Source organism: Nesoenas mayeri (assembly GCF_963082525.1).
Source record: "Nesoenas mayeri genome assembly, chromosome: 16".
Classification (NCBI taxonomy): domain Eukaryota; kingdom Metazoa; phylum Chordata; class Aves; order Columbiformes; family Columbidae; genus Nesoenas; species Nesoenas mayeri.
Genome location: NC_137562.1, coordinates 14,614,169 through 14,632,272, shown reverse-complemented (window position 1 = coordinate 14,632,272; position 18,104 = coordinate 14,614,169). Strand labels below are relative to the sequence as shown.

Genomic DNA, 18,104 nt, shown 5'->3' with positions numbered 1-18,104 from the left:
TGTAGGCAGCTCCATGTGGGTGAATCCCTGCCTGGCCCCTATGGCAGACAGCTCGAAAATAGGTCAGGCAGTTGCTTCTGAAATTGCTGTTCTCTCCTGGGGCTGCACAGAGGAAGCACCGCTGCTCTGTGTGGGGCTGGGACGCAGCCCCCAGCCCCGGGAGCTCTGCACCGCTGCGGGGGCTGTGGCTGCTGCCTCCTCCCTCCCCAGATAAGGCTTTTTCTGGTGGTGACCCAGGGACGTGTGGTGCAGACCGCCGGCCACGCTGCAGCCTCCCAGCCCACAATCTCTTAATCCAATTGGTGCATCTCCAATGTAGCTCATTTCGGTATTTTTAAAAAGCACTTGGTTTTACATTGCAGGCTGTCCGGAGTTGGGCAGAGCCAAAAGTGGAGAAACGAAAACAAAACAAAACAAAGAAAAACAAAAAAAAAATTGAAATATGTATATTCAGCACTTGAAGGAGCAAATAACTACAAGTGGCCCCAGGTAGGGGGGTGGGTGCAATGGAGGGGGGCAGCACAGCTGTGGCCCCTCGGGATGGCAGCAGGAGATCGCACGCACATGAGTGCGCACACACTGTCTCGCCCCACGCTGTGCACCGGTGTCCCCGTCCCTGCAGCTGGAGGAGCCAGGGAGGCCACCCAGCCCCTTCCCGGCAGTGAAGGACCCCCAGCAGCCCCTCCAGAGCGGAACAGTGGCCAGGGAGGGCCCCCCCCAGCCCAGCGCGGGTGACCACAGGGACCCTCCCCGCCTCCTTCCTGCCCGGGGAGCACGTGCGGCCCCGTGGCTGATGCAACCGCGCAGCAATGGTGCTGGCAGGGACGCGCGGGCAGCGCTGGCAGCGGCCGCAGGGGCTGGAGCCAGCACCCTCCACCCAACGCGGCATCGTGCCTCCATCCATCACATCCACACAGTGTCCCTGCTGCGCCTCACCCCAGCCCTGCCCTATCTACACCAGCAGCCGCCCCCAGCTGCTCTTCCCTTCTCGGGGCCCTGGCGAGGCCCCTCGGCGCGGCGGGGTCTCACCTGACACTTCTGGGGTGGTGGGCACCAGTGAGGACCCCCCATTGCCAGCAGTGGCTCCGAGGGAGCCAGTCTCTGCACAGGCGGGAGGTGAAGCAGCAACCCCAGTGGGATGTCCCCATGCACCCCGGGGCTACCAGCAGCCTCCACATCTGCTTCATAAGCGTCCCCCGGGGGCGAGGGGACGATTAGGAGACAGATGCGCCCGCAATGCCTCCCAGAGGGGCCCCTGCGGGGCACCAGTGCGGGTGTATTTCCAGCAGGAGAGTGGAAAGTAGGCAGGCTGCGTCCCCCGGCCCCCACCTCACTCACTCAAGCCCCCCGGCTTCTCCTCCGCCCTGGGGGGGTCCGCGGGGTGCAGTTTGCACTTGGAGGGGGAATGGCGGATGGCGGAGCGGGATGGCCGGGCGAAGCAGGAGGTGAGGGACTGGGAGCTGCAGTCACACGCCATGTCCTGCAAAGATAGACAGGGCACAGGGGGGTTTAGAGGGGCTGGGCACCCCGTCCCCCACCACGGTGGGACACCCCGGGGGTCACCCTGCCTCGTTACCTCGCTGGCCATGGCCGAGATGAGGTCGGGGTCCCGCAGGGCTGTGTCCTTACTCCCTTGGCCAGGGGATGAGGGCTTGGGGTCCTCGCAGCTGCTCTGCTTGAGGACTTTCTTGTTCAAGACGCGGGAGATATTTTCGGATGGGTGGTGGGTGGCCAGGCTGGGGTGTTCAGCTCTCCTGCCGCCCTCCTCCCCAGCAGCCTCCTTCTTCTCTGGGGGGGCTGTGGGGCTCTGTGCCCGCCCGCAGACGTTCCTGAAGAACTCCTGCACGAGGCCGTACTTGGGTGCTTCAGGCTTGGCCCGGCCGCTTTCAGGGCATCCTGGCTTCCAGATGGACTCGGTGCTGCCGCCGTGCTCCACCACGCTGAACAAGCTGGACAAGCCGTCGTTGATGTTGCTGAGGACGGGGCTGTCGCGGGTGGTAGTGGAGCGGGCCCATGCGGAGCCATTCTGCTTGCTCTGGTGCAGGTTCCAGAGGCTCCTGTCCTTGGAGGCATCCAGCTTGGAGGAAGACCGCCTCTGGAGCTTCGGAGAGCCGTATTTTGGGGAGCAGCACGGCCGTTCAATCCTGGAATGGACCTTATCCAGGGAGGAGGAGATCTGCTTGCTGCGCACGGAGACGAGGGAGGAGCTGCGCGGGGACCAGCTCTTGCCGTGCACGCCACTGCCACGCGGCAGGTCAGTCTGCAGACCCACGCTCACCGTCTGGATGGTCTGTGTCCCCACGTGGGCCAGCCCCACCGTCTGGCTGGAGGTGCTTTTCACCTTCCTCTCCAGCGAGCTGGAGCGGATGGCCTGCCGCACGCAGTTGGTGATCTCCTTCATGTCATCGCTCATGTTGCCGGAGATCTCCAGGTCGTGCAGTGACGAGGGGAAGCGGGGCACCGCCGGCACCGCGCTCTCCACCGTCCCGCCATCCAGGAGCTCCCGCTGCTGTTTGGAGAAGTTGCACAGCCACTGGCTGTAGGTGCTCTCGGCACTGGCTGACTCCTCCGGCTCCTTCGGTTTGGCCATGGTGAACAAGAAACCGGGTTCAATCATGATCTTCCCCTCCTTGTTGTGCACCAGAGGTGCCTCCAGCCGCCGCACCACCGGCGGGCTGTAGTAGATGCGGATCCCCGTCTTGTCAGGCGCCGTGTAGCTCCTCTGCATTTGTTTCTGTGCTGGGTCGTGGCTGGAGAGGCTGCTTGCTCGCGAGTAGTCCCAGGAGGAGATGCCCAGCTTCTCCTTGGCCAGGCTGTCGGGGCCAGGTTGCTCAATATTCACATATGTACAGTTTGAGGGAAGAACGTCGGCGCTGTCCCGGATCCCGTTGGGCAGCAGCTGGGCGGCTGCAGACGCTTTTTTGCCCCGAGAATGGTCACCCAGCCCCGGCGTGGTCTTTCCAGGGAGGTAGGGAGAACAGTCAAGCAAGCTTTCAAACTCTGACATGGAGGAAACGGACTTGGTCCTGTGGGAGAGAGGACAAGGCAGCTGGAGACACCCTGCTCCCACCCGACAGGACCTTCCTGGGCTCCTCATGGGAGCCCTTGGCCTCCAGAACAACCCTGGACCATTGCTGCATCCTCCCTCAGCTGCCAAGCCTGGGGACAGCCCCGTGCAGCCTCCTCCCTGCCCTGGGGACCATGCAGGCACCAGTGCACCCACCTTTTGAGGTTGGTTCCCTTGGCTTCTGCTTCAGAGATTGTCTCTTTGTCTGTGATTTTTTCATTGAGAGCCTAAGAGGACACAGAAGAAAGCTCTGGCATCAGCAAGCACAGGACCAAAGTGCCCAGCTAGGCTGGAGCAGGGAATGCACCCTGCTCCCCTCCCACACTGCCACCTACCCTAGGCCCAGCATCCCATTCCCAGGGCTACATGGGGCTCATGGTGACCACATCCAATTTAAATCAACTTTTTATAACCCCACTGAAGCCCCTGGGGTTCACCCACACACTCCATCCTCTCCTTCTCCCAGTCCCTGGTTCAAGGGGTGTTGAGGTTCACATCACCTCCCATCTAATCCTTAGCACAGACCTGAGTCTAATAAGTACCCCAAGAGCCCTCCGCCTTTTCCTGCCCACCTCTTTCCAGTTGCTGCCATGCTTCTCCATTTCAGAGTGCTTCAATGCCCATGGGCTGGCTCCCTTCTGCAACTGGAGAACATGTTAGTCACTCAACGTGTGCAACACATGCCCCTCTGGGCAAGAAAAAGCATTTGCTGCTTGCCCCTGGTGTGTGTTCCAAGAGTGTTTCCATGCTCTTAATGCACGCACAGGGAGGCAAGCAGCAGAGGCTGGAGGACACATTCACGATGAGGGGACATCATACCTGGTTGATTTTGTTCTGCAGGTCCTTTGCTTGCTGCTCTGCCTGCTGCTGCTCCTCCTTGAAGCGGGCCAGCAGCTCCACCTTCTCCTGGTTCCAGTTCTTCTCGCTGATCTGCAGCTGCTTGGTGAGGTCCATGACAGCGCTGTAGGACTCAGCTAGAAGATGCTGGTGCTCCTCACGCTCCCTCTTCAATGCCACCTTCCAGTCCGGCAGCGCACGCTCCGTGATCCCTTTGCCCGCCTTTGACTCCAGCTGTGGGGACACGTTGGTGGCTGTGGGGGCCCCATGGCTCCAGCACGGCGCTGGACATCCTCAGCAAAGGGGCAAAGCTGTGGGCATCCCAGCTCCCAGTGTGGGTCCAGGCTGGGCAACAAGTGTGTCCCCGAAGCCATGTCACGCAGCATGGCTTGCCCATGGGCACAGCCAAGCCGCAGCCAGCGCTGGCTTCCAGCCATGTCACGCCAGACGGCCCGGCAGCCGCTCACCCAGTGGGACACGGGCTGAACATCCTGCCTGCTCGGCTGAGCTCTGTCTGCAATCCTGAGCTCTGCCTCCTGGACCTGGCTCCTGGAGAGGTGCAGCATCGCCCCAGGGCTGCCGGAGCAGGAGATGCTGCTCCCGCTGGCACCTGGAACTGGGGTTCCAGCGAACTCTGCTCACTTTTTGGGGGAAGAGAGGGGAAACAGGGACCACCACTGAGCTCTGCCCAAGGAAATCCTGCCTGGGTGGTGCTGGCACCCGCACCTGGGAGTGGAGCTGTTGTGTGGCCATGGGCTGCTGCCAGCACAGTGTGAGGGAGCTGAAACCCCTCCTCACCACGGAGCGATGGGACTGCTGCTGTGGGCAGCAGCTTCCCCAGTGCTGTGGCTGCTCTGCCTCCAACTCCTGCCATCGCCACAGCCGTATATTCCTCTCACATCATGCCTGGGGTGCAGCGCACCCACTCGTGCTGTGACCCAGGGAGGAATGCTGAGCCCCGGTACCATCCCGCCCGCCCCAGACAAACCAGCAGAGGAATAAAGAGCATCCTCTGCTGCGCCACAGTCAGATTTTCATGCCAGCCCCGTTGCTATAGAAACTCGCCTGCCGGAGCAGCTGCTCATTGAGATTCCCACCGTGCCATCCTGCTCTGCAGCCCTGCCCAACCGCCAGCACTGGGCACACGGTGCCAGCAGCCCCCCAGCCAGCCCCACGTCCCCACCAGCCCGCAGGGTGCCCATGGCTCCCACCTGGGCGATGTGGCACTTGAGCTCGGCACGCTCCATCTCCCAGGCGGCCTTGGCTTTGGTGAACTGCTGCTGCAGCTCGCTGGCACCGCGCCGCTCCTCCCGCAGCTCCGTGCACAGCTCCTTCAGGGTCACCTTCATGTCCGCCAGTGTCTTGATGCACTCGTTGGGCTGCTGGGAGATCGAGGGTGAGCGGAGGGAGCCGGGGGTGACCAAATGGGGTAGGACCCCGTAGGAGCAGCATCTCTGCATCCCAGCCCCGCAGGCTGCCCACTCCCAGGGTGAGTGACAGGGGGTGCCACTAGTTCAGGGGACCACCCCTGGGGGTGACATGTCAGCAGGGAATGTCCCCTCCTGGCCATGCACCCTGGGAGAAGCATCCACCCCATCCCATGCAGCCATGGTGGGGGCTGATCCTGCCCACTCCTTGGCTCGTGGGGACGCCACTCACCGTGTTGGGGGTCCAGGTGTCCCCGCTGCATGTCTTGTTGTCTGCCTGCTGCTGGGGGGCGAGCTCCTCCTCCTCCAGCAGCAGGTACAGCTCCTTCATGCTGTTCACCTGCAAGAGACAGCGCGGATGGGGTGAGGAGCAGACTCACAGCACAAGGCCAGGGATTGGAGACACCTGAGCGGCCCTGGGATGGGACATGGAGGCACAAGGGACAGCCCCGTGGATGCCCAGCAGCATGGTTCCCCCTCCACAGCAGCCAAGGTAGGAGCCCCCCAGCTCACAGTACCTCCAAAAAGTCCTCGCTCTCGCTGTGCACCATCTTGCCCTGGCGCCAGCGCTTGAGGAACCACTTGAGCTTCATGAAGAGCAGGAGGAAGCTCTGCCTGAACTGCTGTGACTCCTGCACCAGCAGGTTCTTCTCCTGGCTCCAGAACTTCTGCTCCAGCCGCCTCTGCAGGTTCAGGCTCTGCAGCTCGAACTCCCGCCGCAGCAGCGCTTTCTGGTGATCCTCCTTCAGCTGTGGAGAGATGCGTGGGCTCCAGGATGTGGTGCCACAGCCCCAGCGGCTGGGCTGAGCCTGGTGCCAGCCCTGTATTTAACAAGCCTGGGGAGCTGCAACGCCCTGGCAGTGCGATGGGAACAGCGGGGACAGCGAGGCATCACTATGGGTGGAAGCTTTGCACGGCTGCACACCCATATGCAAAGAGCAGTGTGCTCAGCCCCCACGCTCTTTGAAGATGGGACACACTGTGTGTGATCCCACATGACACCTGGGTCCCCAAGTGGGCCGTCAGCCTGGAGCTGGAGGTGGCACGGCCATGGGCACAGGGACACCCATGTCCCAGGGATCAGGGCTGCTACAGCTTACCTGGCAGATCTTCTGCGAGAAGTTGTCCACCTCGTCCTTCCTCAGCTGCCTCTCCTGGGAGAGCTGCTCCTGCAGTCCCCGCAGGCTCTCATTGGCCTCTGACAGCACCAGCTGCAGCTCCTTCATCTGCAACGGGGACAGGATGGGGACAGTGAGCTGTGCCAGGCTCCCCATGTCCCTCCCCAACGTGGATTCCCTCGTCCCCAGCTCTCAGAGGAACATCCCCATTGCTGCAGCCCTTTCCCCAGCCCTGCTGGCCAAGGGGACACAGCTCCCTGCCCACATCGCACCTCGGTGGCGTAGGAGTCACTCTCCTCTGGCCGGCAGGTTTTGTAGCTCCGGGGCTGCACAGTGTCCGTGTCCTTGGCATGGGGGATGCGGTAAGGGTCGGCGTCCCTAAAATCAGGCTGCTGCATGCGTGGGCAAGTTAATGAGAACAAACCAAAAGAGCGGGAAGAAAAAAAAGCCAGAAAACAAAACAATGGGTCTCCGAAACAGTAAAGAACTACAAGACAACAAAAAGGATGAGGAGGAGAAGGAGCTTCATCACCATGGCGGGAGACAATGTGGAAACCAAAAGGAAACACAGGATGAGGAGACACGTGGCCTGGATTGTTTGGGGAAAGGGGAAAAAAAGAGAGAAAGAGGGAAAAAATGTGCAAACACCAGTTACGGTGCCATGCAGTGACTGGGGGAGACTGAGACCTGGGGCTGGTGGGACCACATGCAGGAAAATAGGACTCTGAACAAGCGAGTGTGCTCCAGAAAGGGGCTTGAGCCCTCAGATCCAACCTCCATCAACATCTCTGGTCCCCAGCATCAGCTGAGCCCCTGGAAACGGGGACGGCAGAGCATGAGCTGCTCTCCGCTGCTCCAAAGGTGCTCCCCATCGGACGCAGACTTGCCTTGGAGGTTTTGCTCTCCAAATTACCTGCCTGGGTACCACTGCGGGCTGAGGTTTCTTGCAACCGACGTCCCCGCAATTTGGGCTGCATGCTGCTCTCCTCTCACCCAGATCATCCCCAATAACCAAAAAGCTTCTGAGCCAGGGTCACTGGGCTGAGCTGGGAGAGAGCAACCAGAGCCTCAGCCCCTGCTAAGGTGGGATTGCACCCAAAAGAGCCCCCAGCCCGTGCCACCATCTCCTGCCCTGGGCACACTCTGTTGGAGCAGAGTCCTACCTTGTCCCCAGTGCCACTGGCATGCAGCGAGGTGTTAGTTTGGGGTTTGCTCTGGAGAGGCAGGAGGGAGGTTAAGTTAAGAGGTTGGGGTTTTGCTCTGTTAAAGCGTGAGGAAATGGGGCACCAAATAAAGCGGCGGCTGCTGCAGGGGACATGGGAAGAAGCCCGTACCTGGAAGTCGGAGGCATTTTCCTTCTGCAGCCCCTCTTTGGTGGTGTCATGGCTGCCAGGGCTGGAAAAGGGGAAAGAGTCCATGTGCTCCTTGAGGCCACTGGTGAGGTTGTCCACCTTCCTGGTGAAGCAGCCCAGGTCCTGCTGCAGCACACCCAGCCGCATGAGGAGCACGTTCATCAGCTTGGCATCGCTGGGGCCCTCGCCACTGCTACCCACCGCCTCGCCCAGCAGTGTCCCCACACACTCGTTGTCCAAGCACGCCTTCAGCCCGGAGCTGAAGCCATTGGCATCCGAAATCAAGACGTCGATCGCTTTGCTGACAAGCGCCGCCTGGTCCCGGATGCCTAGCAAGGTCTCCCAGTCCTTGGCCTTGAGAAGCTTGGTGGGACCATCGGGCACCTTCCCACCTCCAGGCACCCTGTCCTGCCCGTCGGCTTCGCTGCTGCCCATCCCGCCTCTCCAGCCGGTGGTGGGGACACACTGTGCCGAGTCGCCGGCCTCGGCGTCGGTCTCCAGCATGGGCCGGGTGGTCTGGCAGGAGGCCAGGTCACAGCGCTGGAGGTTGGAGAGCAGCACGCGGTTCTCGTACTGTAGCTTCTTCACCTTGCCGCTCAGCTCGCTGATCTGCACCTTGGCCGTGGCCAGCTCCTCCTGCGAGGGCTCGCTGACCACCGAACAGCTGTCCTCCGACAGCGTCACGTCCAGCTCGTGGTCTGACTTGTACTTGGTCAGCTCGTTCAGGAGGAGCTTGTTCTGGTCCTCCAGCTCCAGCAGCGAGCGCCTCAGCAGCTCGGCCTCTTCCTCCACGAACTGCAGGTGCCGGCGCAGCTCTGCCACCGTGTCCCCTGCGTCCCCGCAGCCCGAGATGCCTGCCAGGAACCGTGTGTCCTGCCCCGGCAGCTCTCTGTCCCCCTGGCCTTTCATGTCATCCATCTCTGCCCGCAGCCCACGGTTTTCCACCTCCAGCTCCACTATCCTCCGGCTGAGGATGTTGGCTTCCTCCTCCACCAGCTTGAGATGGACCTTCAGCTCGGCCTCCCGGGAGTGGGGAGAGTCAGCCAGCTCCTCCACGGACAGGGAGCTGTCGAGGTCTCCGTACAAGGACCTGTACTTCAGCAGCTCCTCCTTCATGCCATCGTTCTCCTTGGCCAGCTTGGTCAGCTTCTTGCACATCAGGGCTGACTCCTCCTTGGCGAAATGCAGCTGGCACTTCAGGTCCGCGCTGTCCTCCTGGGGACCGAGAGGGTGCAGGTGTCAGAATCATGCTCCCAAGAATTGTGTGCCTGCAGCACAGAAGGTCAACTGTATTCTGGGCAGCATCCCCAGCAGCATGAACAGCAGGTTTGGGGGGGATCCTGCCCCTCTGCCCAGCTCTGGTGAGACCCCCCTGCAGTGCTGGTCCAGCTCTGGGTCCTCAGCACAGGACACACATGGACCTGCTGCAGAGGGGCCAGAGGAGCCACAGAAATGACCCGAGGCTGGAACAGCTCTGCTGGGGGACAGGCTGAGAGAGTTGGGGTGTTCAGCTGGAGAAGAGAAGCTCCGGGGAGACCTTATTGTGGACTTTACATACTTAAAAGGGACTGATATGAAAGATGGGGACAGACTTTTTAGCAGAGCCTGTTGCAATAGGACAAGCGGTGATGGTTTTAAACTAAAGGAGGGAGATTTAGGTTGGACATGAGGAAGAAATTGTTGCCCTGAGGGTGGTGAGAGCCTGGCCCAGGTTGGCCAGAGAGGTGGTGGATGAACCATCCCTGGAGACATCCCAGGCCAGGCTGGACGGGGCTCTGAGCACCCTGAGCTGGTGAAGATGTCCCTGCTCATGGCAGGGGGGACACTGGGGAGCTGGGAAGGTCCCTTCAAACCCAACTATTCTATGATTCTATGGCAGCTCTGAGTGACCCTGGGGACATGCTGCCCCCCCCGGTGATCCCAGTAGAGCTGCTTATGGAGGGGAAAAAAAATAATCCACCCTGGAAGCTTTCAGGGAGATCCTGGAGACAGGGCAGAGTGCTCAGGAGAGGAGACCCATGGGTCTGGCCCCAGGAGGGACATCAGGCCACTGCCAGGGCTGGGGGGAGCCAGCCCAGCCCCATTGCAGCCCGAGGGGGAAGGCAAGCTGTCAGATTCTGTGCAGGAAAATAAAAGCCACCAACAAGGTTTCCTCCCAAAAGCTGGCAAGCGCTGAAACAACTGCACTGCTGCGGCTGCACCCCCCGGCTGGGGCTCTGCTCCCCTTGCTCAGCCCAAACACTCCAACATGGGGTGGAGAAGCAGCGGTATTGGCTGGAAACCTCCTGAAGTCCCAGCCCTTGGCCAGCAGTCATCCTTGCTGCCACCACCTCACCAGGTGACAGAAAACCCAGGCAAACCCCCTGTATCACCGCACCAGTCCCTTCATGAGCCCCTTTGCTTCTTAAGACTGTTCTCCACGCTTTTTGTTTCATTTTTTAAATTTAGAAGCAAGGATCTTGGCTATTTGCCCAGTGAGACCGTTTCTCTGCTTCGGAAAACTTTTTGGACGGAGGACCAGGATTTCCTGATGTCCAGCTTGTGGCTTCCCATGCCGCAGGGTCACTCGAGTGCTCCCAGCTCTGGCTGGTGCTGCCAGGAGGGGACCTGCCGGTCTGGGACCCTCGTCCCACAGCACCCAATGGAGCCCCGTCTGGTGCTGGTGGGGGCTGAGCCCTTTGGCCAGGTGGCTGCTGGCCCTGGGAACCCTCTGCTTGGCTGAACTCATCCCCTTTCCAGTTCCCTTGGCTGGCAGAAACAAGCTGCCCTCCATTCTGGGTGCTCCCGATCCCCCAAGTACCCCTCCACACTCACCTCCCCCAAGCCCCACAGCAGCCATTTACTCTGCAGACTTCCCAAGCTGCTTATATTGAGGCTGGGGGCAATGTGAGGGGGGGGTGTCCTGTGAATCTGGGGTGCCGTTTCATTCCCCAGACACCCCGCCATGACCACAGGGACCAGCCTGCAGCTCTTCTGTGCTTGTGCACGGAGACGCGGCATCGCCAAGGAGCATTAAAGCTGTGCCCCCCCTAATTAGCTGCGGAGATTAGGGGAGGGCTGGCGCCCGCAGCTCTCCCCGCCAGGGCAGACATGACCTCAGTTCCTGTTTTTCTAGGGAAAAAAAAAAAGCAGCAGCAGCTCAGCATGTCCTTCTGCCCCTTGGCATCTCTGGAGGGACACACGTGTCCCCAAGACCACCTCGAGTGCTCCTGGGGTCCGGCGCAGACCTCAGCAGTGGGTCTGTCCACCCCAGCTGTGCCCCAGCTCCATTTTCGGGGAGCACCAACGCTCACCCAGTGCGGCTGGGCAGGAAAGGGGCCCAGGAAGCCACCAATGAGTCACAAGCATCTGTGCCCGCAGGGCCACCCAGCCACGGCTGCGCGGCAGAGGGAGCACTGGGGGGGCACCCAGCGTTTGCACCCGGGGAAGCTCAGGGTTTGCTTTCCAGCGCCAGCTCCTTCCTGGAGCTTTGGTCCCACTGCAGAGCTGGGGCTGCATCCAGCCCCTTGTTCTCAGGCTGAGGAGTCTCAGCTCCGTAGCAGGGTAGGAAGTAGAGGGGGTTTTAGGGCTGCCCAGGGCTGGGGGTTGTTTCCTGCACTGGGAGGAGGCAGAGGAAGGGCTGTATTTCAGCCTGGGGAAGGGTGGTGACGGAGGGGCTCCCGGAGAGCCCCCTCGGCTTGCGGCACAGCTGGGTGCAGGTGCAAAGTCACAGTCTGCTCTTTTGGGGCAGGACTCTGGGAGCCTGAAAGGGCTCTCAAAGATGGAGTTAAAGGGAGGTGATAAATAAAAGACTGAAATTGAAAGTCTTTAAGGGCCTGCGGATCTGTGTCCCGTGGGTGGGTTGTGCCGGCAATGACACAGGTCACCCAGGAACCCTCAGGGTCCCCACCATGGGATGCTCTCACAAGGCAGGAGTGCCTACATGGGTGTCTCTATCCCTGCCCCAGCTTTGTGGGAGCAGATCCACTCTCCAAAAGAAATCTTTTAGGTCTTTTGCCATTGAAAGAGGATTTTTCCAGCATTAAAACACTTGCATTTCTATTCCTGCAACAGCAGCTCTGCCCCTCCAAGCCCCGGTAACAGCATTAGCAAGTCACAGCAGCTCAGCCCAACAGCAAGTGACAGCTGAAATCCGGCAAATCCCCCTCCCCGGTGCTGCCCCAGCACCCTGGCATGAGCAGGGACAGCTCAGCCTCAAAAAAGCCCCCCGGGGACCCTCAGCTCCCCTAAATCCCATAGGGCTCCGAGGCCACCCTTGAGCTGAGCTGTTGGCACCGGTAGAAGGGACATCGGCTGCAACAGCTACAACCCAAGGGCAGGAGCAGCTTTGAGATGTAAAAGCCCAAGTCTTTCAAGTCCTTACTGCAGTCCACAGCAAAGGGTTAAAGCCACCAGCCACTGATGCTCCATTGATAAATGAGACAAGGGAGCAGTTAAGGACAATGAGGGTGGCCCAGCACATCAATCCCTCCCTTGTGCAGGATCTCTGAAAGGCAGGAAAGCCCTGCGAGGGGATGGATGGTGCTGCCATGCCCAGATTTAATCCTGGCACCAAGACCCGGGGTGCCAGAGCGCCACCACGGCGTGTCCCGGACGTGCGGTGCTGATACCTGCACTGACGGCTTCTTCTCGGTCTTCCCGATGGAGCGAGACCCCCGCTTCTTCAGGGAATTCTGCAAAGAGAAGAGAGAGTCGTTACCTGCAGCAATGGCAATGCACCCCAGAAAGGACAGACAGACCCAGCGCAGACAGACACCAATGCCAGGAGAAACGCCACAGCCCTGGTGGTCTGAGGCTCCCTGCTTTGGGTGTCTGGTGAGCATCATATCATGGGGTTTGACCAGAAATTTCCCCTGCAGGCAAGCAAGCAGCGAGCGAGCAGGAAAGCAGCCGTGGAGAGGCTGAGTCACGGGCCTGTATGGGCTGGATGGAGCCAGGAATCCAACCCCCAGGGCAAGGGATGGCTGTTGGGCATCCCAGTGTGGGAACAGCACACGATGACGTTCCCCATCACCTCCTCCCCACGGAAGGAACGTTCCCCATCACCTCCTCCCCAAGGAAGGAACGCGGTCCCTCAGCTATGGGGAGGGCTTCTCACCAGGAGTCTGAGTCTGCCCTCAGGGTCTCTGGGGACACAAGGGACAGTCCCCAGGCTAGCAAGGACAACTGGGAGATGGGGAGGCTGATAAGAGAGACTAGAAGGGTGGAAAAAAGTGGGTGCCCAGAGCAGGACCAGTTATCTGAGAAGGGGAGCTGGGAGAAACCCCTCAAAAACATCCATGCAGTCCTCGGTGAGCACCAGCTGATCCACGCGGCCGCCCTGGACCTATTTCCATGCTGGCGCTGAGGCCCAGCAGCCAAAGAAAGCAGCTGTGAAATGTAAGCTGCTGCCTGTGCCAAGGTGCTGGGCTCCAGGCTTTCCTATTAAGGCCATGACCATTGCTGGAGCTGCTGCAGAGCCGCTCCCTGGGGCTGGCTGTGCCACGGCAACGTCCCTCACCCCTGCTGCGCTGGGGACCGGGGCTGCTATGGCCCCGAGCAGCCCCAAGCACAGCACCCTGGTTCAGATGTGGGCTGGCATCGCCCCACCTTGGATGCACCCCTTGCGGTGCCTGTGCCTCAGAGTCCCATCGCAGCTGAGCTCCATGTGGCAGCCTTGGCACAGGGTGCCTGGACTGGTCCCACATTTCTCCTGCCCCTCAGGAGATGCTGCAACTGGGTAGAGCTGGAGGAGCAAATGCACACGTGCCTTTGGGGCTGATCTGCCCATCCTGACAATTATCCAATTACAGGGAAAAACCTCTTGGAAGGGAGAAATAATCAGCCCTGAGGGTTGAGCCCAGCCCTGCGCAGCCTCCCTGTGTTTGGCTGCTAACAAGCTCTGCCACACTCTGCGCCCTCCAGCAGGAGAGAGGAGGTGGAGGAGGGCTGTTAACTCACTCATTTGTCTAATTAGCACTCTGCAATCAGCCAGTAACCCCAATGCCCTTGCTAGCCTGGGGACACACCATCCCCAGGCTCAGGGAGCTGTGCTCCGAGCTGTGCCAGGTCTCAGTGTCCCCTTTGGGCTCAGGCAGCTGCAGAGAGGGGCGGGATCCATCCCACGCTCTCTGGCCAGGGCAGAGCAGCAGCTGGTGCTCGGGTCTCCCCACGCACTGACCATGCAACCATTTTCTCAGTTTGTTTTTCAAGCGTGAGAGCTCAGCTCCCGCTGCTGCCGTTTGTTATTCAGGCCGCGCTCGCTGGCTGCAGGGAAACCCATTTCACGCCTGTTAGCGGAGGCTGCGCAGAGCAGGGACAAGACACTCTGTCTGTGGTGACACTGCTCAGTGCCACCTTTGTGAGGTGGCTGCAGAGGGGACGGCTGCAGTGTGGCCATGTCCTGCGGTTTGCCCAGAGCTGGCATCAACCTGCCAAGCCCTGTGCTGCTGCTGGTGGCAGACACACCTCTCCCTGTGCCGTGTCCCCGTCCTTGGTGAGAGCAGGGACCGAGCTCTGCCATGGCACGTCTCCTCTCACACACTGCCCTGCGGCTCAGCCAGTGATGCTTCCCCAGGCTCCCCAGGGACCAAAGGCATCCCGGGCAGTAGGGAAGTGGGTTACAAGTGCTGCGATGGATCACAAGCTCACACTGTCACCAGGATGCCTTTCCTGTCACCAAGGATGACATCGCTCCTGGCTGGGAGCTGGTCCCAAGCCCAGTGTGGCACGGAACGCCCTGGCCCTGTGTGTATGGGTACATGTGTGGCACATGGCTTTCCAGGACACAGATGGGATTGTGCACCTGCCCAGCTCTGCAGCACCACTGGAGCATCGCCAGGATATCACCAGGACATTGCTGGGACATCGCTGCCATGCAGCCTGGCGGCTCAGCCCCATTGGAACCAGCAGCATGTGGTCAGGATGCGGCCAGCACTGGGCACTGTGTCAGGGACACGGCAGACTGCACAGCGTGCAGAGCTTTGGTCATGCGTGGTTCAGGTGGCCAGGCTGAGCGAGCGGCTGAGGACACAAAAAGCTGCTCTAGTGCAGGGGGGAAATCCCAGAGCCCCCCCAGGATAGCGCAGAACTACCCCATGCGCACAGGGTGGGATGAAACGCCTTGCCAAGGGCAAGCGCTGCTCAGGTTTCGCAAGCATCTGCAGGAGGGTTTGGGTTTCAGTGATGCAAGCAGGGATGGAGGATCCCACAGGGCATGGCCAGGACACCTGCTACAAGCAGAGCCTTGGGGACGCTTCCCGGTGCCCACTCCCATGTCCTCCTCACCTCTCGGAGTTTGTCCATCTCATTCTGCACCACCTGCTTGGCCAGCTCCGTCTCAATGAGCCGCTGGCGTAGGTCCTCGTTCTCCTCCTCCAGCCTGATCCTCTTCTTCTCCACCACCTCCAGCTCATTGTGGAGCCGCACGGAGACATCCTTGGCCACCTGGGGACACAATGGGGCTGTCATCAGGCTGGGTACAATGTGCACAGGGTTGGGACCGCAGTGCTTGAGCACTGCAGTCCTCATGCAGGGATCATCAGGCTGTTACTGAGACCCTGTGGAGCAGCCACTGTGCTGGGTGACCCCCTGGCCCCTGTGTGTGCCCCCTTGATAGTGTGCTGCAACTGTTGTTTCCCCTTCACCAGCTGCAAGGCTGCCCTGCATCCCCATCCCCTGGGCAAGCCCTAGCTTCCCAGCACTAACATGACACTGCAGGGTGCTTGTCACCTTTTAGTATGTTTTTCCCACACTGTGAGTCTGGAAAAGCCCCTAAAAGGCTGGAAAAGCCATTGGGGAGCACCAGAGCAGGCAGCGTTCACTGCAGGCAGCAGCTGTGCTGGCGGGGAGAAAGGCGAGCTGCTGCATCGAGTTACAGAAGAAAAAGGCAGCTGGGCCCAGGGTGAAGGGTGCCCAGATCCCTCCTCTCCAGATCCCTGCAAAGGAGGAGCCCTCAGCATAAAGGGAGCTTAACAGCATGAAGGGAAAAACTGTCCCCAATCTGCCTGGTCCCCTGCCCAGCCTGGGGTACCAGTGCTGCGGAGGCAGCAGCAAACCCCGCTGCAGGGCTGAGGGTGCTCAGGCCATGGGGATGGGCTCCTGTCCCCTGCAAGGATGGGCTGCGCTTTTTTTCCCAGAAAGGGAGAAGCTGGACAGGGGTGTTTTTGGCAGCAGCACCACAAGCTGGGGGCTGTTGGGTGGTTTGAGAAGGAGATCGGACCCCCAGCCCTAACATGGGTTAGTGACAGTGTTGGGTTAATAGTTGGACTTGATGATCTTGAGGGTCTTTTCCAACCAGAATGATCCTATAATTCTAGTGGGGAATCGTGGCGCTCCCATCAAGGGGCTGCACCCCATAAACCACACAGCCGCATGGAGCTCCCTGCACCCCAACATCCCCTGCCAGTCCCTCCTGCCTTACCAGCCACCACGTTGACATCTCACCAAAATCACTCTGGGGGACCTGGGGACTGCCCAGATGGGGACGCTGCCCTCCCAGCCTCACCTTGACATCCTGCTCGAGGCTGTGGATGAGCTCGCTGTCCACCTGGCCCGTCTGTGCCACGCGCAGGCTGCGGCGCTCAGCCTTGCGCAGCCGGTACTGCAGGATGCGGCAGGTCTTGCTGGCCTGGTCCAGCTGCTGCCGGAGCTCCTGCAGCTGGTAGACATCCTCCTCCATGTAGACGTCCCTCATCTCCAGCATCTCAGCGCGCAGCTCCTCGATCTCATCCTGTGGGGAGATGCACATTAGAGGGATGGACCTTGCAGCTTGCTCTCCCTCCTCTTCCCCCTGGGATCTCTCCCCACCATGGTTCTCCTGTGCTCCTCTACCCTACAAGCCATTTTCACAGACCTTAAACTCTTCAAGTCAAGCCCCATCCTTGCAGGAAAAGGGCGCAGAACCAGTTGGACACCACCGCCCACCAGCAAGCCAGCCAGCTGGGGGGAACAGCCAACATGGGCACCTATAGATATTTGTGGTGAAAGAAAAAGGAAGCTGGTGGAGGGAGAGGATTTGCTGCAGCAGCAGCACAGCCGGCAGCCGCGGCGAGAAAAATGTAGGTCGTCTTTGGAAAAGATGTGTCAGGGAGGCAGGCGAGGGAAGGAGGAGATGGCAGGCGAGGACACGGGAGCCAATACAGGGGCACGGAGGAGATGCCACCAGCACTGAGGACCAGAAGTTGCCCCTCGTTTTGCCACCAAGCAGCCATCGCCAGGCTGGGTCCCCATCCCACCCCTTCCTGGTCTCATCAGCTTTCACGGTGACAAAGCTCCCCCAGCCCAGCCAGGCCTCCGGTGCGGGGCTGTGGTGTCACTGTCACAGCAGGGCTGGGGGTGATGTCCCGCTGGCACCAGCACCCACCCAAAGCCTCCTCTGGGTCTGCAGCTAAAGGATGCTGTGGGACCCCCCTGCAGCAACCCCAGTGGCACCTCCCCATCCAGCACTGGGCTGTGGTCACCAGGGATGCTCAAGGACTGTCCCCTCCGGTCCCTGGCAACAGGCTGTGCTGCCCAAAGCTCTTTTCAGATCCCCATGAACATGGTCTCAACTCAAACCCTGCAAGTAAACACTCCAGCCATTGCACCCACTGTTCTCCTCCTCAACAAGAACCGCAGGACCCAGTACTCTCCAGGGAAGGGACTGAGCATCCACAATCCTGCTAAAACACCCCAGCACCAAACACCTCCCATCGCTGCCAAACGCCACAGCCATTTGAGGGACGAGGGGCTCACGCTGCTGCATGGCCCAGGAAGGGACAAGATGAGGATGTGGCTGGTGCGGGCAGCGGGGCGGCAGAGCCCCGGTTCACCCCAGGCAGAGGGGGACAGGACCCCTCTGCTCCCAACACCGCCCGTGACAGTGACCCACAGCCCGAGCCAGCGGCACCGTGCCGGCTCTGCCAGGCACTGGCACACTTGCTGCTGCGCTCGCCCAGCCCGGACAAAGCCCCAGCTGCAAGAATTCCCCCGAAAGGCAAAGCTGAGCCTGAAGGAAGAGAGCAGGGGGGTGGCAGCAGCTGCGGGGACCAGTCACAGTCACTCACTGTTGGCTTGAAGCACTACGTGATAAATAAGGAATGTCAATTAGACAATCCCAGATTATCTCCCAGCCCAGGCTGCTGGAGCTGGTGGCACCACGGCCACCAGTGTCCTGCCACCCTCCACTGCTTCGCTTCTTGCCCACGGGGCTTGAGCACGAGAGATGCACAGGAACCGAGATGGGCAGTGGGACATCCTAGGGACACCCAGAGACTGTCCCCTGAAGGGGCATCACTGCAGAAACATCCCCCGGACAACTCAGGTGTGAAGCCCCCAGGGACGA

The 18,104-nt window shown here is 60.5% G+C and overlaps 1 protein-coding gene across 1 annotated transcript; it reads right to left on the bottom strand.

The window, feature by feature from the left end:
- Window positions 1–334: 334 nt before the first annotated feature.
- MTCL2 (microtubule crosslinking factor 2) lies at window positions 335–16,499 on the bottom strand (the record flags this gene model as incomplete). The annotated part of the gene is made up of 15 exons (XM_080354744.1): window positions 16,287–16,499; window positions 15,068–15,226; window positions 12,412–12,474; window positions 7,784–9,016; window positions 6,722–6,841; window positions 6,432–6,557; window positions 5,850–6,080; window positions 5,564–5,671; window positions 5,116–5,283; window positions 3,887–4,138; window positions 3,640–3,711; window positions 3,224–3,294; window positions 1,577–3,026; window positions 1,339–1,480; window positions 335–363 (listed from the first exon to the last, which is right to left on the bottom strand). Exons 1-15 carry the CDS (start codon window positions 16,482–16,484, stop codon window positions 335–337), a joined length of 4,422 nt encoding a protein of 1,473 aa, XP_080210870.1. The 5' UTR covers window positions 16,485–16,499.
- Between the last annotated feature and the right edge of the window lie 1,605 nt (window positions 16,500–18,104).